We start from the raw sequence: 27302 nt of genomic DNA, 5'->3' as shown, positions 1-27302 counted from the left end.
TTAAAACCCATTCAAAAATTACCCTTCCCCTCAATTTTCAATTCCACTCTGCGCCATGGATCAAAATCCCTAAAATTTTCTTCAAAAGTCAGATTTCTTTAGGCATAGAAGCTGGTCAAGCTACCATAAGCTTTGAAGACAAAGTTACTGATCTGGGGGTCCTAATAAGTCAGGATTTAAAGTTTAGCCAACAGTGCAGCATTGCTAGCAACAAAGCCAATAAGATGCTTGGGTTTATCAATAGATCTATTTCAAATAAATCTAAAGAAGTTCTTCTGCCCTTATATAGAAGTTTGGTAAGACCCCATTTGGAGTATGCTGTTCAGTTTTGGTCTCCTTATCTTAAGAAAGACATTAATGTATTGGAAAGGGTTCAAATTCTAAGGGCTACAAGGCTAATAAGCGGACTTTCCCACTTAGATTATGATTCCAGGCTTAGAAGGCTAAAAATGTACAGTCTTGAGCAAAGAAGAGACCGAGGGGACATGATTCAGCTGTTTAAATTTATTAAAACGAAAGATGTTACGGGGTTAAAGTTTAGCACTGAAAACAGGACAAGGGGTCATTGTTTTAAGCTATTTAGATCTCAGGCTAACATGGATATTAGGAAAAATTATTATTTTAGCAGGGTAGTGGAACCTTGGAACAGCTTACCGGAAGAGGTGGTAATGAGCAAAGGAGTAGACAGTTTTAAGAGGGCCATTGATCTTCGCTGGGGATTGTAAATTGACTAGGACCAGTCTAGCTGGGCCCAGAGCCTGTTGCTGGTCGTCACTTTTGTATTTGTATTTGTATTGTATTTGAATATATGAGATTACAGTTTTAAAATACGTAGTTGGAAAACACATGCACATACAAAACATACACAATGTGTGCTTTGAGGTGGCAGAGTGCTCTGAAAAACATTGAGCTCATTAAAGATAATTGTTCTTTTGAAAAATATTTTTTTCGGATCTCAAAAATTAAATTTTAATAATAATCATAACAAAATCCTTGTCACAGGGGGATCAGCTGACCCTTTGACCCTCCCCTGAATCTGCCCTTGCAGTCAACACTGAATAAAAAATGAGCCAGTAAAATTGTTTATTTATTTCCTATAGGTCTTAGGACTGAATGTTTTTATTTTTGTTCCTAAACAAAATCATAACAGAAAAAAAAATTGGTTCCATCAAAAACAAAGCATTTTAAAATGATGCTTGGTTGCAATATTACTTCTTTCTGAGAAGTGAAGAAAACATTCATGAAATTCATATATTGAGATGCACTATCACCAGAAGCTGTAATGACCTGTAAGATACAAGAAACATTTTTACATGAAAAGAAACTGAAAAATGTGAAATTGTTTATTTAAATCAAACTATATCTATGTTTGAGACGCAAAAATAATTACTAAAATCCTGGATGGAATCTTTGTCTCCACAATCTGTTGTTTCTGTACACGGTGAATATCTAAATAAAGTCAAGTTCAAAGCATGAAAGACAGAAATGTTTTAAAAGTTACATTAGGAATGAATTTTTGAAAAGCCAGAATGCAAAGGTACTGAAGTATTAAGTTCAAATTTAAAAATAATAATAATAAAATCAATAAATACCTAAATCTTGCTACCATAAAAAGAGAAAACTTTGAACATTCAACTAAAGCATAATTTGCAAAATAAAATAGCAGTGTGGAAAGAGGTTAATTAGAGGACCATGTTTGATGTTGAAAAAAATGAAGAAATTGAGTTAATTTCAATATTTGAAGTATGTCTAGTGATTTTTAATGCCTGGGGAAATGATGTTTCTCAAAAAAGGATTGCTAATAGCTCTGAAAATTGCAAAAATTTTACATCAAGTGACAATGTTGCGGTTAACAATGATGAATGTTTGAATGATGAAATTCTAGTGAATATTTTTCTTCCAATATTATTTTGCCTTGAGCATTTCTGAGAAATGTACATTGAGGTTTCTTGTTCAATCAAGCATTTTCTGGAAAGTGATCTTTGAAATATTCTTCCTTGTGCTTTAGGGAGTTAACTTCTACACTCTGAGTCACTAGGGCAATCATAAGAAAGGGGTTGCAGGCAAAAGGTATCCCAGGGACATTACACTCTAACATCTCTCAAACCTACCACTATAACCTGGTTTAACTGGTTTGACGATAGAAGAACCCGAAAACAGCTCTTTTTTTGATCCAGACCAGGAGTAGAGCAATCCCTGATCCAGCATCCTTAGAGGTATTGATTTTGAATGGGAACTTGAAGAACTTTGTGACCACGAAAATATTTAACAACGCATCCTAGTTACCGTTAATAAACATGGAGGACCTTCTACCACCTGGCATCGAACCCGGAACCCTCCAAATACAAGTCTGACATTCAGGGTTGCCACTGAGTTATAGTCCTAAAAATATTCGTTTTAGTAGCTTCTTAAATGAAAAATTGTCTGCAAAAAAGTCACCAAAAAAGGAAAATAGTATCTTAAATAGTCTCCCATCATTTTTAAATAGTATTAATTAGGGATGTGCCGATTGATTGGTCATAATCGGCCACATTGTTGAACATTTACAATTGGCTAATTTCTGTCAAATGATTGGAGGAAAAAATATCTTCCAAAATAATTTCTTAAGCATACCTTCAACAAGAAACTATGATGAATACATTTGTTGACAAGAAATAACTAATTTTCTGAAAACATCACTATAGCATGCAGTATGAACGCCCCAGCTTTTGATGACATTTTTTTTTAAATGTAATTTTGTTCCTTCTAATTATTGGAACATATGATTACATCATACATTTTTACTCCTTTAAGTTATTAATTTTTGATTCAACAAAAAATGAATTATTATTGAATATCATTTGATTAAAATAACAAATGTGTACATTCCTATTCAGAGTCACAACTGACTACAACTGTATTTATGTCGAGGACTGCATACTAAGTGCCTTGCCTCCATTATTTTATATACCGATATATGGCAGCACCATCACCGGATCGAACAGTTAATGAGAATTTAGAACTAGTCCAGGAGCTAATAGCTACCCAGCCCTAAAGCAGAATACTTGACGATGTTCTGCAACGTAAAATCATTTAACCGAAATTATTCTGCAAGTACTTTAAGCATTGTATACACAAGCAACCAGCGTGACCTTTTCCACAAATCGGGAGCCCTAAATCAAAATCGTTTCATACAGGAGGGTTTTTTCCCCCCGTTTTCTAAAACTTTACTGTAGCTATACATTTATGTGGAACCTAAACCAATTGAGTCTTCAAAAGTATTTTATATTCTTTTTAAAATGCATAGAAAGAGCAAAGATACAAAATTTTATGAAAATCCGAACCTAGGCGTCAAGTCACGTTTCTTTTTGGTTAATTTTTCATGGCATGAAGGTGAAATTAAATTAATGTTAATAAATAAATAAATTACAAAAATAATAAATAAAATGAGTCGAGTTAAGGTAGCAAATAATAAAAAGCTTCAAAACTTTCTAAACAATTAGAATATTTTCAGAATGCAAAAGGATTGAAATCTCAAATAAGACACGCAGTTTTCGGCGATGGACGTGTTTCAATGTTGACGTGTATCCAAAACGTACGCTTATGGAGGAAATTGCAGTGGATGAAGGTCGATTGGGAAAAATAAGGAGTGGGGGAAACACAAAAAGGCTAGAAAAATCAGAATCATTTCAGATTTAGAACATGAAATTTCTGCCGAAAATCTCCAGAAACTGCCGATTTTGCACAAATATCGTCCAACTCAAGATAGAACTTTGCAGAAGTTGCAGATTTCTTTGAGTTCAAAGTAAATCTAAAGTTCCGGCAGATGACTTTTTGAATTCAACACTTTTCGCGAGCTTTCCGCCGAATTATCGTATTTTCGAGAATTTTTGATTTTCTTCTAATTTTAAGAGCTCTGCAGAATTTTATGATGAGTTGGAAGATATTTGCAGAAAACCTGCAGTTTCTGCAGAAATTTCACAGAAATCTGTAGAATTTCTGCGGAAAATTTGTCTGAGTTTTCCTCTCACATTTGAACAGAATTGTTCTGCAGCTCAGGTTTCTGTTCTGCGACGTACGTCGCAAATTTAGTAGTATTCTGCTTTGGGGCTACCCAGTACTAGCACCCCCAGAGGTATCGTTTCACTTGGAGGACATTGAGACCACGAGCATATTTAACGTCGCCCAGTCCCCTTTAATGACAACGGTGGGTCTTCGACCATCGAGGTTCGAACCCAGGACCCTCCGGCCCCGAATCCGACACTCCACCGATCGGGCTACCATGGCCCCAAATGTGTACATACTTAATTGTTATTTTTATTATTATTTTACAAACTGATGGTTGAAGTAATGTTTTTTTTTTTTTTTTTTTTGAATAACCACAGACATGTGAACAACGTTGCAACATTTTTCAATTGTGCTGATGTTTTTCTTCTTTAGCATAGTGCTTTAAATAATCTTAAAATTTTATAAAAAATAAAAGGGTTTATAAAAAATAAAAGTTTTATAAAGAATAAAGACTAAATGGCTACTAATAATTAAAAATTATTTGAAATTAAAAGTGTTTCTAAATCATCCTGTTGTCCTCAGGCTAAACCCTAATATTTTTAAATTTTCATGTCTTGTTAACATAATGTAATTTAGTGAACAATAATATGAAAAGTCACTCAAAGCAATTGGATGAAATTTTGAAATTATTTAGGGAAAATCAAGAAACTGGAGAAAAATAAATATTTTCTCAGAAATAAACTATTAACTATTTCTGAAGTTTGAATATTGAAGAACTTCGTGAAAGCTATGAACAAAGACAGTTTTACAATACCTTAGAGGAACATTTCTAAGTTATATTGAAACTAAAGTCAAGGAGAGAATTTTTAACAGCCTTTCAAATACACGCAGTAATCAAAATCACCGACTTCGAAAAAAAATTGCAAGGGGAGGGAAAAAAACACCCACGAAGCCTTTAAGGGTGTATTACAAGTTTTTATAAGCAGCAGAAAAGACGGTCAAACATTTGGTCAAACAATCCCTACGGAAGTTCTGTGACCATTGATGAATGCTGTGTCTCTGAAACTCTTTTTGTTCACTTCTTCCAGGATATTTTGTTTAAAAGCTAAAGCTATAAGCAGAGAGCATAAGAAAATGCTTCACCAAGATATCTTTACAATAGAACACAAATACTATCAGGGTTATTGAGCTGAGTTAGTGATCAACAAATGCTGATGAACTATTACAAGAGATGGTCCTTCTTTGACGCACCAAAAGCAATCGAAAATGAAGCATTTACAGCAATAAGCCTAAAGCAACCTCTGCTTTCGAAAAATAATCATTGTGAAATAAAACAGGGCCTATTTAATAACATTTATTGTACAGGGCTTTTTTTTTTCTTTTTATCATTACCTTTAAATCAATGTGTGGTTGCTATGCATCTTCTCCAGTGGGCTTTTATGTATCTTGAAAACAACAGCTAATAAAAAATATCCACTAACATATTCGTTTGTCTCAACCCAAAATTAGTAGGAATTGACTATTTAAAACCAGGATGCAAACAAAAAGTTATTTTTTGTTGAATAGTGTTATCAACAGCCGATTAATCTGTATTCAGATCCCAAATTAGCATCTATATAATTGTAATGGTTATTAATTAGCGACTTTTCCCGTAATTTGGCAGACCTGAATGAGTTTGAAGTAAGATAAGTTCAGCAGATGATACTTGAAGCTACAGCTTTTTTTTTTAAATTTCTATTTTTTTTACATCAGTCATATTTTTTTACATTTTAGTCACTTTTCTGCTGAAATAGTAGCAGTTTTTTACAAAATAGTCGTTTTTGTCTTAGTTTAGGCTAAAATAGTTGTCATAGTCTGCAACTCTTCAAAATAGTCGCTTTTTTAGTCGGCAGTGGCAGCCCTGGACACTTTGCCGATCAGGCCACACATAGTTGTATTATAGGGTCAAAAGTCCGGGTAAGAAAGAAGGCATCATGTCTTGACACATATATTCACAGGGGTTTTCATTTAAATAGACATAAAGGACAAGGCACTTTCATTTTTTCTTGAAAATTAGTATTATTCCTCCAATCATTAAGTATTCCAATTTGATACTTGTAATTATTAGGTAACTTTTCAATATAAAATTCTCTTACTGAAATTAGTAGAATTTGAAAGGCAAATATTCATAAATAACCGATACAGAAAAGTCTGTAAGAGTTTAAATTATGGAACCTCGGTAGGTTGACACTTGCTTAATTCAATGTGTTTCCATGTTCCTTCACGGTGTGTTGTGTTATCAAGGTTTAACGCAAATGTTGAAAAATACAAGCAAGTATAAAGCTATATCTAGTACCAAAAGTGTAAAAGAATTACATTTTTTTCAAATTATTTATGTTATTGAATCATTATGACAGCAGTGACTTAACAATTTTGCTATCTTCCAGGAAGAAAATGATTTTTTAAAAACACTTTCAGTGTATTTTTGTGTTTCTTTGAAAAATCAACAGTCAATTGTATGCACTAACAGTTGTATGCACAATTACATTTCAAAGGATACAACACAATGCCATAGTCATGGCACCTGCTATTAAAGATTCAGTATAAACATCAGTATCTGAATCTAAATGGAGGAAAAAATATTTCAGTCAGCACTCTTAAAAAATCATTTCTAAAATCAAATAGACTAAAAAGGCATAAGAATTTTTAAAAATTGAATTAAATTTTGGAAACTTTCAAAATTGAAAAAAAATAGTATAAACTTGAAAAAAGTCACCAACTTTACGTAAGTGACCATATAACCATATTATCTAATAACTGATTCATACACATTCGTCATTAAATAATCATGTAAATAAATAGATAATTCTTTGTAAAACTTAAATGTTTAAAAATATTTATTTAGTTGGTTAAAATATTTTTACCAAATTGAACCAATTAAAATGAACAAACTCAAAAAAAAAAAAAAAAAAAAAAAAACACAGTGGAATACAGACAATTTCAAACAAAATACTGATGTACTGTACAACTAACTTTGATTAAACTACTTCAGAATACACAATTTACTGACATTTGAGAGAACGGTTTAATTCTTTTGGGCAATGTTTTCTAAGTTTTGTACTTTCTAAATGTGTTCTTCAGCTTCGTCAATATGAGGAAAAACTCTGTATCAGGGCTCCCACTAAGAATGTGGTGCAAAAAAAAAGTGACTTTTTTTTTTTAAAGTGATCAAATAAGTGACCTATTAGAGAAAAAAGGGACCAACCGGCTGCGTGTTAGCTCCCCGTCATTTGCACACCTATGGAATTTGAGAATAAATTCAAATTGAAACTTTCAACATTAACAAACAAAAAAAAAGGTCTGGGAGTGTCGTTGGAATAATCAAATGGTTGTTTTGGACCTTCAGCAAAATTTTGCTGCTACCAAGTTTTGGCTATTAAACAGACAGGATTGCCTAAATGCCCTGCCCATCTATCTAAAAGTCTGTTGTTCTGGACTCTAAATGAACAGCTGCCATTTAGATAAGTGCATTGCACTTAAAGATTTTAATTGTATTGTCTAAATGTATTGGGAAGACAAGAAAAACAACTTAAGCATTATTACTTGGCATTTGTATAAATAAATGAATTTGCACACCTTATTACTGCTAAGCAGGGGCGTGCACAGGGTAGAAGGGACACCTGTTGACCCGGTATTGAATGGGGCCCCAAAATTTTTTAAATGAGGTGTGAAATATATGTAGGAACATAGGGGTAAACAATATAGAGGGAGCCCGTAAAAGTCATTTGTGACGAGTGCCAAAATTCCTGTGCACACCCCTGCCTCCAGAATTGGCAGCCATTCCTTCATTTGGTTCAATGAAGGATTCAATTTATTAACATGCTGCATAATCATTCAGCATTGAGACTTATTAGTTTCTGTATAGTGAAAAACTCCATTGACAAGTTTGAGCCCAGACCATTAAGGCGCAAAAGGTCAATGCCAAAACCATTACTCCACCATAGCCAACATACAATAATGGATTTATCACTGATCAAAATCCACATCAATTAAAATAAGAGAAATTGACTAACTTTGAAAAACAAGTTTTTTTGTATTTTTCAGGATTGAATTCTTGATGTCAGCAAATAGTTCATACTGCCCATCAGCTGGCCTGAAGTCTTCTGCTTCAGAAGAAGTAGGAGTAGGAAATAAAAAACAACTGAAAAGATATTTTTTGACAATAAAACAGATTTTCAATATTTCCAATTTATCAAACAAAATATTAATTTAAAACTGTAGAAAATAGTACAACTGATAACAAATTTATAAAATAATCACAGTAAAAAAGAAGCATACAATATTTAAAATACACAGAGGCATTTGTGGGCATTGTTTGGATGTAGAAGGATAATATCCCCCAATGTTGTTTTTCCCTGGCATTCTCCAACTTTTTCAAAGTTTAACACAAGCACAACCCCACTTTATGAATTCATTAACTAATGTTCGAATCTGAAAGCGTCCTCCAGCCTTTTCTTTAGGCCATGGTGGCCTGATGAGTAAGGCATCCGACTTGTGGGTCCTGGGTTCGATCCTAGTCGGTTGGAGATCCACTGTCCTCATTGATGGTGACTGGTGGACATTAAATATGCTCATGGTCACAAAGTCCCCTCCCCCTCCCCCCCCCCGCTCTTCCCCCTAGACCTGTATAGAAAACTTTTATTTCTACATGTTTCATCAAGCATAGAAAAAAAGGTAACAGACATGTAACATGGCAATTAACGAAAATTATAATAAAACATTTACTTAAAATACTTCATTTTGGAAAACGATTAATAGGAGTGAATTTTTAAACAAATTTTTGGTTCCAGGAACTTTTATTCAATACAAAAACAGTTCAACAATAATCGAGTTCAATCATTTCATGCGAGAGCCAGTTCTGACAATCATGTTTGAGACATTATTCGAAAATAATTCTTGCTTTCCTTTACTTTGCATCCTACCCGCAAGCCAATACTTATTGGAAGAGTTTGTAAAATTCTAAGAGCATAGCTTAATTTTAGCTCTAAATGTATTTCTATAATCAATTTTGAAACTCCCTTAAGATGTTAAATTTCCTACTATGAAAAATTCAATGAATGTCATCACAAAATTCCAGCATACCTACACCCGAAAAAGGTAGAGCCGACACTCACAAGCAAAAATAATGTATGCTTGTGTGCGTAGGGGGGGGGGGGGGGGAGGAGAAGAGAGAAACTGATTGAAGCCATCTTTAGTACATTTCTCGATGGATTCAGAGACTCTGCAATGGAAATTTTTTAAAATTTAATTTCCAAAAATGTACTTTTTCGGCGATCTAAGATGATGTTAGGGCAGCGATTCCCAACCTTTTTAGTTGTGTGGCCCACATTTTCGTAGAAAACAGCATTGAGGCCCACTAACTACGAAAAAATTACTTGCACAGCCGAAATTTACTTTCGAGGGGGGGGGAGGCATCTGCTTATAGCTGTCCCTAAGTGCAAATAATATACCGCATTAGGATTGAAAGCAAGTTAAACACAAGAATTCTGGATATTTTAATCACCTTCTCCCCTCATGCTGCACCACTGATATAAGTACACTATAAGAACAATTTTCAAAATAATTTTTAAGAAAGAAAATAACTTCATTGCATTTACTTATCTGGCAAGCTGTAAGAAAATTCAAAAACAAGTCATCAAAGATGGGGGAGTTTTGACGCTGTTTTTCCTCTACGAGGGAGTTGATATCTGGGTTGAAATTAGATAATTTTAGTCTCAAATAACTCGCAACATTCAATGCATTTCTATAATATTTTTTTTAAAAAAACTGCCACGAAAAAGTCTCATTCAAATAGGTAGGTTGTCGAAAAGCCGCTCAAGTGTCTCAATTCACTGGATGGTCATGCCAGTTCAACAAAGGAGGAGCATTTTTAACTTGAAGTTTGAAATTAATACTATTGAACTATAGAGATTTCTTCTGGTTCAATGATTAAGACTAAGTTTGGCAATTTCTATTTAAGGTGTTTCCAATTCATTAGATTTTATCTTCAATTACATGGGAAAGTACCAAAAAAAAAATGAAATTCTTAATTTTTAAATTCCTTAGTGTCTATGAGCCAGAGAGAACTTTTGAATGACGGTACATCTAATAAGTGAATTTTCATAAATAATGGAAATTGAGACTCCAAGATTCATCTTGGTTCAGATTCTCGACCAGTGTCCGCAGCCCACTTGTTAGCCGCAGCCAATGGGTTGGGAACGCTGTGTTAGGGAATGAAGTTTGTGGACTTTTCTCTGGAGACTTTCGAAAGTGAAGTCCTGAAAACGGAATTCCCTTAACTTTTAACAATCTTGAATGATATTCAGAGGATAGGATCCAGAGACCCTCCTTCCGAAAATTCTCAATTTTGAAGTATTAAATTGGCAATTGTAGGTCATTTGTGATGACGTTAAATCAAAAGTGGGTGTTTGAGGACTTTTCCCTGGAATTTTTTCAAAATTCGAGGTCCTCAAAAACCATTGTAGGTTCTCTTTGAGGATGTCTGGAGAGGCATCACTAATCGAGGGCTGTCTTCAGAAATTTGTTGTTTTTTATACTTTAAATACTTAATATTAGTTTGTGTTTTGAAACATTAAGGGAGGCATCTGTTACGAAAATTTCTCAATATTGAAGGCTTAAAAATTCCATACTCCGCTTTGTGAGGTTAGGGGATGGAAAAGGGTTTGGTGATGTTCCTAGGAAATTTTTGAATTTGAAGTTCTAAAAATGCAAGTTTCAACAATCTTTGATGACGTTATAAGAAACGCGTGGTGCGGGAGAGCTCTGCCCCAGAATTTTTTGAAATTGATATGCTAACTAAGCAACTGTTGGTCACCTTTAATGACATTTTGGGAGGGAGAGTAGGGACTTTTTTCAAGAAGATTTTTGAAGTTTAGTTCCAAAAAATGTAACTTTAGGCGATTTCCGATGATGTTAGGTACAGGCAGGGGTGATTGTGAGTTCATCAAAAAATACCTGAAAGTTTCGAAGCGAGAACGGGGGGGGGGGGGTAATCTTTGGCTCTTATTACTTAAGTGTACCTATGTCATAGTATTAAATAGTTCAATAGTCAGAATCAAAATAGTGTGTGTACATTTGATTAAAATTTTAATGGGTTACAAAGTTACTTTTGAGCTGGTGTTATACAAAATTATCTTGACATTTGTCCATCTTAAGGCTCTTGCAGGTATATTTGATGAGTATTATATAATTTTTGAAAAATTGCGGAGGTAGGGAGATAAAAGCATAACAAAAAAAACATAATTCCGATATTTTTGGACATAAAAACACCGGAAATACGTCCGAAAATACCGGAAATTCGGTAAAATACCAGAACACAATCACCCCTGGGTACAGGAGGTTTGAGGACTTTCTTCTGCAAAAATATTTTGAAATTGAAGTTCCGAAAGGCAGTATTAGGCTGTCTTTGGTGCTTGAAAGGAATGAATTAGGATTAGCGACACCCTTCTTCTCCCTTCTAGGATACTCTCCTATATTCCTTTACTTATCTTAAATCAAAACTGTTGAAGGAACCCTCCCCTAGTTTTCAATTATGAAATTTTTTAGAATTTCACCCTTATATTTTTATTTTTTTCAAATATAAACATCTGTGGCCCAAGTAAGAAGATTGGTGCTCACTATGAAGCAATCATGTTAATTTTATCCATTCTCCATTTTATTAAAAAAATTGAGGAATGCCATTGTTTTCTATAATGAACCAAATATTTTTTTTTTCCATAAAAAAGGTTTGAAATGTGTAGCTAGGTTATATTAATAGCATACGTATATTTTCAGATGTTCTTAAATAACATTAAATTTGATTTTTACTGCTATTATTATAAAAATTATTATTTATTTTTTTAAAATTTCAATGAAAAAAATATTTTATCAGTTTAACTCATTAGATGTGTTTTTTTTCTTACATTTTAAACATTGTGAAGGTTTTCACTTTACCATCACTAAAAAGAAATAGACGGCCCCTTTCATCAAAAGTTAGTCTCGGGGTAGAGGTGGGGAACTATTAAAATATTTTTTTAAATGATGTTCAAGTTCCGCCATTATTCAAAGTTACAATAGAGCTACAAGAGCAAATGAAAAAGTCTTTGCGCCTATTTTTTATTTGCCAAAAAAATATACCTACAGGTATTTACAATATACGCAGTAAACTATGCCAGTTACATTATTTCTCCACATAGTCACCACACCGGTTCGGACAATTGTCCCATCGCAGCACCAAATTAGAGATCCCCATGTCGTAGAATTCTTCCGGCTGTCTGTGGAATCCACCTCGGACCGCATTCTTGGCTTCTGTCTGAAAGAAACTTCTTCAGTAAGGTCTGGACTGCAGGTGCATTTCCCTGTGAATTGCTATGGGCTTTTGTCCGTTGCTCCATACAAAACAAATAACACTTTGCTGCTCTAAAGCTGTGGATGTCTAAAAAACAACCGCCATCTTAAATGACTGATAGCAGCTCCACTCATTGGAGCAAAAGGCAGATATGGCTGGTACGGTTCAAGGAACGGTGACTCTTGGGAATGTATATGTTCACTTTGCATTCGCAGCTGTATTTTGGCCAAAAAAAAAAAAAAAAAAATGGCACAAAGACTTTTTGATTTGCCCTCGTAATTTTGTACTTCATATGCTATAGACTGACAACTGGGAGATTTTGTGGCACCTCTTTTTCATATATGTAGAGAAAACACGTCCTTTAGCATTAAAAGAAAATGCTTTGGAAATATAGAGCTTTTGAGGATATAAAAAAGCAGTTTTGAATGGAGATTTATTTCAGATGTTTCTTCTCTTCAAAAACATTTTGTGATATTTTTGTAAAATAAAAAAAATTGTCCCCACGTATTACTCATGTAACATATTGAAAAAAGTTTGATTATTAATTGGATTTATTTAGAATTTTGTCATTTTTTCACAAAATGTTCTTGTTTTCTTTTCTTTTCTTTCTTTTCAGAAACTTGTCTGCGATATTTTAATTTTGATTTGGCATTTTTGTGCCTCTCAAAAGTCTTTACTTTGTGCCGGGGAATGAACTCGCTGAGTGTTAGTCCGCCCTGATCCAACCAGTTAAACCACGAATAGTGGTAGGTACAGGGGACCCTGGAGTGAAAAAAAAAGCCTTTTTTTAGGTCTATACTATTGGTACAAGGGTAAGGGTTACCTATACTTTATCATTACTTAGACTTACTTTAGACTTACTTATAAGTCTATTCAAGAATTAGAAAAAAAAGGCCATTTCATGTGACGAAAAGGGACATTTGGAGTAGTTTTATCACTAGATTTTGTTTCATAAACAGAAATAATACAAGATAGAAATTTTATTTTTGATAGCAACAGTGAAAATTTGTTATAAGAACTATGCAGAACATCAAAAGTTTGTCAGTTTGAAGAAAATAATTGAACAACATGCAATATAATGCCATCACGAGCATTATATTGCATGTTGTTCAATTATTTTATTTGAAAACAATAAATTTTAATGCTCTACGATAGTAACCGGTTTGGGATGGCAATTCACAGAAGATAGTGCTCTCTCAGGACGGCAGCTGTTTACACATGGACTGTGCTCACAGGCCGGGGCAATTTCTCCCGCTAAGCCTAATACGCAATTTCGGAAAGTACGCATATGGATAAAATGTATACTTTAAGCAGAAATGAAACCATTTTTTAATATATGATAAAATATATCAAAATTTCAATCATAACAAAAAATTGGATGAAAATAATTGATATTTAACAATAAAAATGCAAAATATATTGTTTTTTACAATAACTAAAAGTACCAAAAGTAAACAATATATTTTCTACAAAACAGGAAAAATATTTGCGCTTAATATTATGAAATACTTGAAGAATATTGTAACAATTAATATTTTAAAGCCGCGTGAAAAATTTCAAAGCACAGATAAATGCCATTGAGCATTTTACACTCATACGTAGTGTTACGTCTTTTATTCTGCTTTGAGCAAATTACACATCTCCGTCTAAGTTCTTTGCCTTCTTTTTCAGCGTATGGTTTTCAAAAATAACTACTGTATGAAGAGCTCCAACAAAAATAATTTATAATTGTTTCAATGTGGCCCAAAAGATCTCTAGATGGATCAGTCATAAATTAAGGTATTTCCTCCTTGGAAAGATAACGTGTTCACCATGGCTACCAAATGAACCTAAAAGTAAAACCCCTTGCTAGAATATCTCCCCTCCAATCCCATTATAAATGGAACCAAAACTAGAAAGAGCCACTTCAAAATGAGTATACGTTTCCCTTCTCACTTGCAAACACATGTTTATATTTTCTTTTACGAAATCCAATAATTCACAGACACTTGACAGACCCCATTCTGACGTCAGAGAGAGAAATACAAATATACATATGGATAAGTAATGCCATCTAATAGTAAACATTTCGTTCCAAATCCAAAACGCAGATAAGCGTCGTTAGGCCGGCTGCATACTACTTAGCGTAACTCACGGATGCGTTTTTCGTCTCTGAAGAACCACCTAGCACTGACGCAAAGACGCGTTGTTTGTCCCGAACGATTTAAGAAAATTCCTTACTGCCGCTATCAAAAATAAAATTTCTAGCTTGGTTTATTTGTATTTATGGAACAAAATCTAGTGACAAAACTACTCCAAATGTCCCGTTCCGTCACATGGAATGTCCGGTGTTCTTAACAATAACTCTCAAAAGTTGTCACTAGCAAGACACAAGCTATTATACAGTTTGAGATTTTGTGTTTTTCTGGGAGGTTTTATTTTATTTGAAAAAAATTAAAGAAACTAAAGCTCCGGACCTGATAATATTTATCCAAAAATTTTAGTTGAATGTGCAGAGGAATAAGATAATGACATTTTAAATATTTTTTTTAACTCAGCCACAGTGCCAGAGGACTGAAAGTTGGCTAACATAATGTCGCTCTTCAAGAAAGGGTCTAAAGGTAATACAGGGAATTATAGACCTGCAAGTCTGACTTCAGTGGTTTGTAAGATTTGAATATCTAAACTAATAACTTAATAATAATAACTTATTAAATTAATAAGTTAAAGTGGGAACTAGCCAATTGTTGAATATTTAAATTTGTTTACAGTAAACTCCCGATTATCCGCGGAATAAGGTGGCACGATAAACCTGGATAAGCAAAAATCGTGGATAATAGGTATAAAAAAAAACACTACTGTATACAATAGCTAAAAAATAGGAATAACACTCACACATACATTTAAATTATAGCTAAAAACATTGCTTCACTAACATTAAATGTAAAAGATATGCATATGTAAAAGCTAAAAACGAACAATAACACAATCATAAGTTTAAAAAACATTTAATGATAGTTAAAAAAATTAATAAATTGTGAAAAGACCCGCAGATAATCTGACCGGCGATAATTGGGAGTTTACTGTACTACTTGGTTGCCGAATATTGAAGTATTCTGCCAAACAGAATATTCAATTTGTTTGCCGATCATGCAGTACACTGAATACCAACTGAACATTCGGTGCATCTCCATAATGCATGTAAAGGAAATATTTTCGAAAATCTCTTTTTAAAAGCTTTTTTGTTTTCTTTCTTTCATGATGCTTACAAAGCATTTTAACACTTAAACTTACTTTTTGTTTTGGATATTGTAGCTTTCTCACAATTGAGAACTTTTCCACAATTTTAAGATAAGTGCCTCCCGCTTCCTTTGCAAGCAGGAGTCATAATAAGATGTTTTTCACAAAACCTTTAGGAATAGAATTTTCGTGATGTTTGAAAATAGATAAATGTTAAGCAGTATTAGCTATCTTCATCACCTTTGAAGCGAAACTTATGGTTTCTTTTTATTGAATGATTTGATTCGCTTTCCTTTTATTTTTTGTATTACGTCATTTTAAGCCACTCCCCTTTGAAGTCAGTTGTATGTTTGCTTTGGAAGTGTGAAGATCGCCTATGTTCGTTGAGGCATATGCCTAACCCTTTTGTTTTGATATGTTTCGATAGTAATTAGCTTTAGACTTCATTAATAAACTTATTCTAATTTTAATGGCTTGACTTCATTGCCCATTTGAACCACATTCGTTTTCATGGTGCATCGGCCAAAAATCGAAAGTTCCTTCGTTAATTTGAACATGAACGTTGAATATTATTGTTGAAGAATTCTTAGAAAAAATAAACAGTTGCGATTTTCATCAAGTTTGTTAAATAGAATATAAGTTCTTCAAAAAAACAGAACTATGAACATTCTGAATGCATTGGAATGCCGTGGATTATTTTGTGGATTTCGAACAAAGAAGTGAGACATAACGGCGCCTAAGACTCTCCATGCATATTCATCCATTCTTCTTGGTAACGGATATAGTTTTTTCCCCTTCTCCTTTTTTTGCTGTTATTGAAGATTTTAGGTAAGCGAAGAATTTTGTTTCTTTTTGATATGAAAATGTCTGATAACGAACAGTGTGATAAACTTGAAAAGTATAAGAAAAACAGAACTGTTTTGAGATCATCCTGTACCAGATTAAGTAATCATATTGATAGCTGTTTGAAGAGTGAAAATTTTGATTTCGATACTTTAGAAGAAAACATTGATCAGCTGAACATTAAATATGAATCTTTAATGAAGATTGACGATAAAATTGAACCGTTGGTAAAAGCTGAAGAGTATGATTCTGAAGTGTCTTCCAGTGGCGTACCGAAGGGGGGGGGGGGGGGCGGAGGGGGCGGTCCGCCCCAGGCCCCGCTTTGACACAGGCCCCCAAATTTCAATTTTTGGTTTTCACCAATATTGTCGCATATCTTGGTTTGAATGCTTAAACAAGTTGGCTTAATAAATCATAATTTTTTTAAAGACCAAATATTTGTTCAGGGATACAATTAATTACCTTTTCGGGATCAACGGAGGGTTTATGATACCCAGGCCCCGCTTTGACATAGGCCCCAAAATTTTAATTCGTTTTCTTTTTCGCCAGACGTGCCTTATGTCATGGTTTAGATATATAAAAAGTTGACTTTTTATGTATAATGAACATTTTCTCAGTGACTCTTGCCTAAACAAAGAGAGGGCAAATTATGTCCCACAGGCCCCGCTTTGACATAAACCCCGAAATTGTATCTTATTTTTTCCAGTAGATCTGTCATATACATCATGATTAGAAATATTAATCAGTTACCTATATATGCGAGTATATATCGTAAATTTTGTTAAATATGACTTTTTTTCATAGTGACCCCTCCTAGTGTACAAAGGCACATGAGAGCTTGGGCCACGAATTTAATGGGGGCCCCAAATTTTTAAATTAACTAAACCTATAAAAATCATTTGCTTTTATTTTGTTAAGTGCTTTCATACGCAAAAATTTTTTGTCTTAATTTCTGTCGAACATTAAATATTTTTAATTCCACCAGCGAAGCCGCGCGGAGCGTTTTCTCCACTTCAACCAAACGCGCCAGGCAAGTACAGGGTCACACCAGAGTTTTTTTTTTTTTTTGGTGAGTGAGTGAGACTAGCAGAAAAGTTTTATTTAGACTGTGAACGTGTGAATTTCATCCTTATTTAGGTAAGCATGTTTTAAAAATATTTTTCTCTGAGATTAGGTGATGTTATCAGGTAAATAGTTCCCTGGTGTGTCTTACTCAAAGGAATAGTAAAGGGTTTTTTTTTCTGTAAAAGCCAATTTTTATCCTAAAATTAATTAAATCTGGAATGCCTAAACGTTTCTGTTCACTGTACTTGGATGTTCAGATGCAATAAATTTTTAAGATACAATATAATTTTAGGACTTTTTTTCCGTTTTTGATATTTTCTGGCAAAGCACAATTTTATTAAAAATATAGTATTTACTAAATTTTACTTAAAACCATATGTTTTACTGTGGTATTTACAATAGTGTTCGAAATCAAACCAACACTACTGAAATATGTAAAAATGTACCACTTAAAATAATTACTGTAATATATGGTACGTACACATAGTCTGAGAAACTTCAGTTTTAATACCAGGTAGGCCCCCATTTCGAGTAGCGCCCCAGGCCCCCATCTGTCTTGGTACGCCACTGGTGTCTTCTGTTTATGAATATCGTGATAAAATTACTTTGATGCTTTTTCGCGGTCGTAAAAAGTTAAAAGATAACGAAAAGAGAAGTACATCTTTTAGTAATGATAGTAGTAATATTTCAGAATGATCTTCGCTTTTTCATTCCAAATCAGAACTTGTTTCTGAAAATAAATTTGTCAAACTACCTAAACTTACTATTCCGAAATATTTTGGTCAAATTACTCAGTATTTAAATTTTTGGAATACTTTTAAAGCTTCGATTCATGATAATCCTGGTCTTTCAAAAATTCAGAAATTTAATTATCTTCGAAGTTATTTAGGTGGACCAGCCGCTATGACAATAGAAGGATTTGAGATTACCGATGACACATTATGACGCAGCGTTGAAAATTCTCGAGGAGCGTTTTGGATCGAAAGATCTTATAATTCAAGAACATTTTGACAAATTGTTAAATTTGACTCCTGTTTATAAATTGAATGACATTTCCAAATTAAGAAACAAATGTAAGAAGTCTATCATCTTTGGGAATTAAAGCGGAAACGTATAGTCCAATGCTTACCGCAGTTATACTTAAAAATATTCCTAGTGTTCTGACTTTGGAATTTAAACGAAAAAATGTGAATAATTCGAATACTGATGTTTTTGAATTGCTGGATTTCATTCAAACTGAAATCAAAGTTCGAGAGCGTAGTTTTTTTCATCATAATAGCGGATCTAAAGAACCAGATTGCTCTGGAAATAAACCCTTTTGGAAGAACCCGAAGTCAGTTCCCTCCACACATGAATTTGTCGCAGTTGCAGAAGAAAAATCGAAACCGAATAGTAAGTGCATTTTTTGTAATTCGTTTCATGATTCGTCCTTTTGTCATGCTTTAAGTACTGAGGAGAAAAGGGATAATTTGAAGGATCAAAATAGGTGTTATCTTTGTTTAGGGCTAAAACATAAAATCAAAGACTAGATTTGCAAAGTCAGTTTGTGAAATTTGCAAAGGGAAACACAGTGAAAATATTTGCTATAAATTTAACGATTTGGCTAAAGATAAACCTAATGAAGAATCTTTTGTGGACGATGGAACGGATAATGTAATTTCTGCCGTATCACATTTGGGAAATAAAAATAGGACTCTTTTGCAAACGAGCTATGTGTTAGCAAAAAATGGAAACTTAGATTCGAACTGTGGCACGCGGGTTTTACTGGACTGTGGTTCGATGCGTAGCTTTACCACGCAAAACATAGCTAATAAATTAAAATGCCAAGTACTAAGGAAAGAAAAATTATCTGTGTACACATTTGGAAGTAAAATCCCGATCGAGAAACAGTATGATGTCATCAAACTTACGTTAATCAACAGAAACTCCCCCGACTTAAAAATAGAAATTGAAGCGTTGGTTACAGACGAAATATCTGGATCAAATATTCCCCCTCCCGAAGTTGAAGACTTTAAGGGTATGAAACAGCTAAAAAATATGACACTCGCGGATTTTCCAGAGAGTAAAGAGCCCATCACAATTTTAATTGGTGCTGATTATTATTATAACGTTGTCACGGGAAATATAAAGCATTTGAGCAAATCACTAGTTGCAGTTGAAACAATTTTTGGTTGGTGTTTGCAAGGGAAAAAGAGTGAAAATAACATTTCTTTAATGATGAACGTAGTCGTCAAAGATAGCGTGATTTCAGAGCAAAATCAGAAGTTTTGGGACTTGGAGACTTCAGGTCTTGTTGATTCGAAGCAAGATACTGATAAACCTTTTAGAATTTTGTTGGATTTAACGGACTTGCATGTCGAAGGGTTTAAATATGTTTGGATTAATGCATCGCCTCGTGAACTGAAAACAATATCCGACTTAAAATCTGATTTTTTAAAAAAACTGAATTTGAAAAGACATGATATTAAGCTGTTCGTCCGAGATGGCTTACTTCTGGATGAAGAAACAATTATTGTACTTCGAGAGGATGACACTGAAAGTACAGTATGAAGAACAGTCTGTCTATTCTCATGCTAGTGAAAATTGTTTGATGAAGAGCAAGTCACAAAAAACATTCCAAAAGCGAAGTCGTATTGAATGTTGTGAAGATAGTTCGCCTTTTCCTAAATCGAAGAAGTATAAACGTAGTTATGCCTCAACTTTGGTTGAAAAGGAATACCTTGAATTAGAGAACAAAAGGAAAAAAGAAATAGAAGATTTATCAAAAGTTACCTCTAACAAATTACTTTCGCAATTTCTAACTAAAGAAAGAATAGTTTGGAAAAATATTATAGAGAGATCCCCATGGTGGGGAGGCTTTTACGAGCGTCTTGTTCGATCTATTAAGGAGTGCTTGCGTAAAATACTTTCTAAAAAAATTTCTCTTTTGAAAAGAAAGAGATATCAACAGTTATTCTTGAAACAGCAGTGGAAAAGATGGAAAAAGCAGTACTTATTGGATCTACGTACTGCTCATTTTGTAAAGGACCCGAACACACACATTGGATTCAAAGTAGAGGATGTAGTGTTAAACGAAGAAAACACCAAAAATGAGCTTCTATGGAAACTAGGTAAAGATGAAAGAGTGCTTCCTGATCGTGACAAAAAAAAATTTTTTTTTGAAATGAAAACCAGCAATGGACCATTGAAGCGTACCGTCCAGCATTTATGTCCTTTTGAACTATATTCAAGAACCACCAAACCAAGAACACCAAAAATGAGCTTCTATGGAAACTAGGTAAAGATGAAAGAGTGCTTCCTGATCGTGACAAAAAAAAAAAAATTTTTTTTTTGAAATGAAAACCAGCAATGGACCATTGAAGCGTACCGTCCAGCATTTATGTCCTTTTGAACTATATTCAAGAACTGTACTTTTAAACTTTGATTATTGAAATGGAACTTTAAAATTTGAACTTTTAATTATTTTATGATTGCTTTTTTAACTGAAAACTTCTTAAACTTTTGCATTTTATTTTTCATGATTACTTTAATTTTTTTGATCACATGACTTCATTGAATTTTTGAAATGTTATATTTTAATTGGTATATCAATTTAGCAATGTCTTGTATAACAATGATATAATTAGTAAAATTTGTTAGTGAACTCGTTAAAGAGTTCAGGTGGGGAGTGTGAAGCGAAACTTATGGTTTCTTTTTATTGAATGATTTGATTCGCTTTCCTTTTATTTTTTGTATTACGTCATTTTAAGCCACTCCCCTTTGAAGTCAGTTGTATGTTTGCTTTGGAAGTGTGAAGATCGCCTATGTTCGTTGAGGCGTATGCCTAACCCTTTTGTTTTGATATGCTTCGATATTAATTAGCTTTAGACTTCATTAATAAACTTATTCTAATTTTAATGGCTTGACTTCATTGCCCATTTGAACCACATTCGTTTTCACCTTACCTCTGTTTAGTATGACATCCTATAACAGCAATCTTGTTCAGGGGGCTTAGCATCATGTGAGCATTACAGAATGCTGCCACAGCATCCAAACATCTGGGCATGATACACTGCAAAAAACAAAAGAATTTGATTCACAAACTCGAAAAAAATCTGGAGCCACATATGATTGGAGGCAGGCTTGGATTCAATTACAAGGCAACCTAATTGATTAGGATTATGATTACAAGCACGAAAAAAAGGGGGATTACACACACACAATTACGATTATAATCCTCTAACAAAACGTAATTACCATTACAGCAACCATTTGATTATGTAGAAAATCACAATTACGATTATAATCCTCCAACAAAACGTAATTACGATTACAGCAACGATTTGATTATGTAGAAAATAATCGATTACGATTATAATATGCTGATTATGATTTTGATTACTATTACAGACTCACAATGTAATGTTTACACATAGTGATGTAAAATACCCGGGTATTTATTTTTAGGGGTAAATACCCAGGGTATATACCCGGGTAAATACCCAAAATGGGTAAATACCCGGGTATTTATTTCAAAAATTTATATTCATCTAAAATACTTTTCTGTATGTATTCCATTATGTATATATACAACCAACCATATACAAAACAATAAATTTTTGCCCAAAAATTGTATTTTGATCACATATTTAAAGAATTATTGTGTGAAACAGCTTAGCAATCTAATATGATATTCACATTAAATGTGTTGGATATGCCTAATCAATGTTGATAGCCAAATTTCAGATATAAAAAGCCATTCTACAAAAGAAAAAAGCTTAACTGGTTACAAAAAAAGCAAACATCAATTTTTTAAGGTCCTAGTCTTTTATAACCCAGTAATATGTCCCTGCATGACATCAAAATGTAACGAAATGTCGCTCAATTTATTATTACAATTTATTCACGTATATCTTATGCAGAAATTTCCTCCAAACTTAGTTCAATTGTTCAGGTGTATTCTGTATCACACACATATATATATACACACACACATAATATACATAAACATTTAAAATTCATTTAAAATTTTTAATCTTTTATTTTAGGGTTTATGTTTAAAAAAGATAATAGTCACCTTTTAATACTACCTAAAAATTTTTTGCAAAATGCGCAATTACTAGGGGATTTACCCTGCCTTCGGATAAATACCAAAAAAGATATTTACCTTCCCCCCTACAGGGGAGCAAATGCAAATGAGCAAGGCAACAGAAAAGAAAATTTTGCTTTTTTTTGTTTATTAATGTGAAAACTGTTTCTATACTTTCCATGATATCACTTAAATATCAATAAAATAAATAACACCATAGTTTCTTAATAACTTCTCAGTTTATTCTTCCAAACATCCCTCATGCTTCCTTTTTTTTTCATTTTGGATATGACTAACCTAGATTGTGATTTTGAAATCCTGAAATTCATAATGAATTGCTTATACTTCTCCAATTATGACATTGAAAAGAAAGGTTCTTTGTTTCACGATATGTTTCTTTCATGATTTCATCAAGTCTTCCAATAAAAAATATTATAAACTGTGTAATACATATGTATATATCAGTTTTACCAATTATTTCATATTTAGATTTAAAAAAAAAAAAATTCTCATTCGCTTTTTTTGCATTTTTTATTAAATACCCAGTTTTTGGGTATTTACCCAGGCCATGGGTAAATACCTGGGTAAATACCCAAAAAATATTTACCTACCCGCTGGGTATTTACCCGATCCACATCACTATTTACACATCACTCATTTGTATCAAAAACGTGACAGTACATTACACAATTCTACAATGACTGAACATTGTATACAGGTATAGGCACACTCTTATTCAAAAGTACTGCTAAACTGCTCAACATTTTAGAGCTTATAATTTCCGAAAATTGCGAGGTATACTATTTCAGCATTGTATTCTCAACTATTTACTATAACATCAGTTAATTTAATACGTTGCTATTTAAAAAAAACAGAGCCTCCTATGGTTTTTTACGCAGAAAAACTACAATGTAATAAAATATGCAGAAAGTGTAAATAAAAGATATGTAACTAAACAGTTGAAAATTAAAATTAAAAAAAAAAGGAATCAAAGGCATTTAAGTGTAATTAACAGAGTTCATTCTCTGTTCAGATGAAAAAATTCCATGACTTTTCCAAGACTTTTTCATGACTTAATAAAAAATTTCATGACCTTGTAACACTAAGAGAATAGTACTATTTAATATCAAACTTGCCAATATTTGGAAATGTGAATAAGCTAAACTTCTATGTGAATGCCACTACTTCATCAAAGCACCAGTTTGTTTGACACTCTTGGCTTCCTTAAAAGGTTTTCCACCTCCAGCTCAGTCACTTCCTATGCCAGACTGATGAGTGCTAATAAGCACAAAACTGCAGTCCTCGGCGGCTGGAATGACTGAGCTGGAGGTGTATTTCATGTATTCTTATTTGTCTTCTTCACATAAATTTAAGTAAAGTAAAAATGCAGTGAATGCAATATAATGATTCTTAAGTATCTAATTTATTTTTTCATAAAAGGGCAGAATAATAAAGAATGGGACAAAGGTTAAGCGAATCATTCCTAAGTATCAATAAATTTGCTTTAAAAGTTACCTTTTAGTGTAAACAGTGCATCTAATCATGCATATAACCTGTCAGTATTTTGGTTCTTTAAAGTAAAGCCATTCTTCAGGAAATTCATGTTTCCAAAACAGATATTTACAAAAAATCATTCGGTAGTAAATAAGTCTTCTGATTCAAATATACTTGTTTACTAATTTATATATTTTCAAATGTATATAAATTAATAGGTTTAGAAATTCCCGACCATAGTGTGTTAGATTCCCGACATTGAACATAACATTTGACCGCATGGATCAGTTTCGCGGGCCGTATGTTGGGCACTACTGTTTTAGAGTATTAGAATTCCCCTATTTCTACATTCTATCGCCTCATTAAAGATTTTTATTTTCTAAAACCTACAACAAACTAAGATAAACTCTGTTAAATTTAATAATAAAGTTTTTACGAGTGATTGAAACGTTCTCGGATGCAACTGAATTGCATTTTTTAAATGGGCGTGGCAAAATCAAGAACGTGTAAGTTCGTTACTACAAAATATAAAATATAAGAAGTGTTGAAAACAATGATAAATTCAAAACTAGTGATGTCTAAGCAGTAAAATTATATTGCAAAAGAAGAAGGGTGGCTGCTACAAAAGTGGATGCAATGGGATTTCAAAAAATTCAGATGTGTTTTTAGGGTCATTCAATTTTCAAGTTTTAACAGCTTTTATATACAATGCTGTTTAATCATTCAAGATTTCTAATGCTCTTTAAGTTACTGTTACTTTCTCCTTATCCAGGACATTTTTCCATGACTTCAAAAAAATTTCAATGACTTTTAACGAAAATATTTATTTTCCATGACTTTTCCAGGTATGAAATTGTCCCCCCTCACCCAATGACTTTCCAGAATTTCCATGACCCGTAAGAACCCTGAATTAATACTTTAAAGATGGCTGCCTTCTTTCTCATTCTTCGAGAAGTGAAAAAATTTCCAGCAATGCTAAACAATCATTGAAGTGGAGCAGATGACATAGAAATTGAAAAATACTTCAGTAGTATTATTTTTAGCAAAAGGGTACATATGAGTGTTAGAGTTAGATCCCTACAACTCTACAGGATCAATTTCATGATCATTTGATAAGCTATTTGCATATTCTTTGATTTCATTCTTGAATCAATCACTAGCTAAAGAAATTGCACTTTTACAAGTGGGCAGTTCTCAAAAGGTGGGAACAAAAAAGTTAACTTTGAGCAATTTAAAAAATTTTCAAATTTGACATAAATTTTGCTTTTATTCTATAGTATGCATACCTAGAACACAATATATGAACATGAAAAGACAGCAGGTATTTGTAAAAACTGTTAATTAGCAAATTAAATCAGCATTCTGTAGGTAACAGATTTTGGACATTGTTGTCCTGTAGGTAACGGATTTTGGACATCATCATAATGTAAGTTTCACTATTTTTGACAATTGTTAATCTGATTTTTAACTTTTCCAATGAAAATTTTATTTACTACTTTTTGAATTTTGCAATTTAATAATAAAGAGGCTATTAATGAAGTACTTGAATGGCTATACATGCTGCTCTTTACATGTAATAAAGTTTTGGAATGATTTTGAAGAAGTTGATGAAAGGTAAAAAAAAAGCTTCGAATTAAAAATAATACAAATGTAAAAAGTGACATCATTTTTAATAATGAATATTTTTTCTAATGTCATAAGAAATAAAACGATGTCTAAAAAAATTATTGCAAAAAGAAATTCGTATTTCTATTTGGAGATCGTTAAATTATGTTTCCAAAAGAAAGAAGAGAAAAAGAATTCTAAAATAATAAAATCGGGGGAAAAAAAATTGCTAGCGCAGGTGATAATGTCGCCAAAACTGGTACAGCTAACGATAACTACATTTGTCAAACTGGAATTCCCCTCTGGTAACCTTTAGCTTATCGTATACTGTGTTGTCGCCAACGGAGGTTTGCTTGGCGATTTTAGCGCAAAATGGCTTTCGTTTGATCATAACCAGCCATGTTTCTACTATAATTTATGTATTGTTCAATGTGTAACACATTAATTATGCAAAATAACAATGGATTACAGAAGATAACATTATAATAACCTTTTTTATTGAGGTTAGAAGACAGTAGATCATCAAAAAATTATGAATAAATGGACAGAATTATCGTCATCAAGATCGTAACGCCATTTGGACATCTCACATGTACGTTTAGGAAAAATTATTTTTCTTCTATGATACTGCATAAAAGCTTATGAAAACACTTTTAAACAGTTAAAAATTGATTCTGAGGCTCGATAAACACCTTTAAAACGAAAACATCATATACTTAGTTCTCAATAAATAGCATTGTAAAGATCGTAACTTTTGGACATGCATCAAATTTCAAACTTACTTTTTTCTAAAATCGGTTACAAAGTAAATAATCTATCTTTACTTTTGTTATTTTTGTAAAATATTAACAAAAAATTATTCAGTGTAAGATTCATACCTTTAATTTTTTTTTTGAAACGTATGGAAATAATTTTAAAAATTTTTTTTAAATGGTACATTTGCTCAGTTAACATTTTGGTATGTCCAAAATTGCGCCTTTTAGCAAAGAAAATATTTTTTAAGGGCATTTAAAGAGCATTTTTTCCATAATTTATGTCAATTCTTGTCTCTATACAGTATTATAATTTAACTCAAAAATTTTTGAGTTAATTAAAATGAAAGTTATTTGGTGTTGAAGCTTCAAAGTTGAGGTCTGTGTTTGCTCCCACCTTTTGAGAACTGCCCAAGTGCTAAAAGGTTTCAACTTAACACTCATAAAAAATAAGATTGGGCATAACACGTTTTGCTATGATTTCCACTTTTTAGTCATAAAGCTTTTTTTTTGTTGCATAAATGAGCATTTTATAATGGTATTTATACATCACAGTTTTGATGCAGCAGTAAAATGCAATTATTCTTACTTTTAAAAAGGAGCATAAAACGATAGTTAAGTTTCATCGATACAATAAAACGTAAACAATTATAAAATCTATCAATGTAAACTTACTTATTAACTAGACTTATTAAATAGAGATAATATCAGTTATAAACATATAAAACATACATTTAAGATCAAACTATGTTGGTGAAACAAAACGAGAAATTATTTTGAAAACATACAAAAAAAACCATATTTACCGGGGTTTAGATTAGATGTCACGTAGCAAAAAATAAAGGCAATACATACATAAGGGTGTTTAAAAAATCACTGAAACACAATTGCAAATTCGTTTTCT

General features: G+C 32.7%; 1 protein-coding gene across 3 annotated transcripts in view; it reads right to left on the bottom strand.

Annotated features, from left to right (window-relative positions):
* The window catches only part of LOC129224671 (general transcription factor IIH subunit 3-like), a 61289-nt gene that overhangs the window by 24060 nt on the left and 9927 nt on the right, over positions 1-27302 (bottom strand). For all 3 annotated transcript variants that reach the window (XM_054859214.1, XM_054859215.1, XM_054859216.1), the window contains exons 4-8: positions 21424-21530; positions 8040-8167; positions 6527-6589; positions 1391-1449; positions 1213-1287 (exon numbers count right to left, since the gene is read on the bottom strand). In XM_054859214.1, coding sequence (XP_054715189.1) covers positions 1213-1287; positions 1391-1449; positions 6527-6589; positions 8040-8167; positions 21424-21530 — 432 coding nt within the window. The remainder of the gene's footprint in view (positions 1-1212; positions 1288-1390; positions 1450-6526; positions 6590-8039; positions 8168-21423; positions 21531-27302) is intronic.

The sequence above is a fragment of the Uloborus diversus genome, chromosome 6 (genome assembly GCF_026930045.1).
Source record: "Uloborus diversus isolate 005 chromosome 6, Udiv.v.3.1, whole genome shotgun sequence".
Classification (NCBI taxonomy): Eukaryota; Metazoa; Arthropoda; class Arachnida; order Araneae; family Uloboridae; genus Uloborus; species Uloborus diversus.
This window is presented reverse-complemented; position numbering and strand designations above follow the sequence as displayed.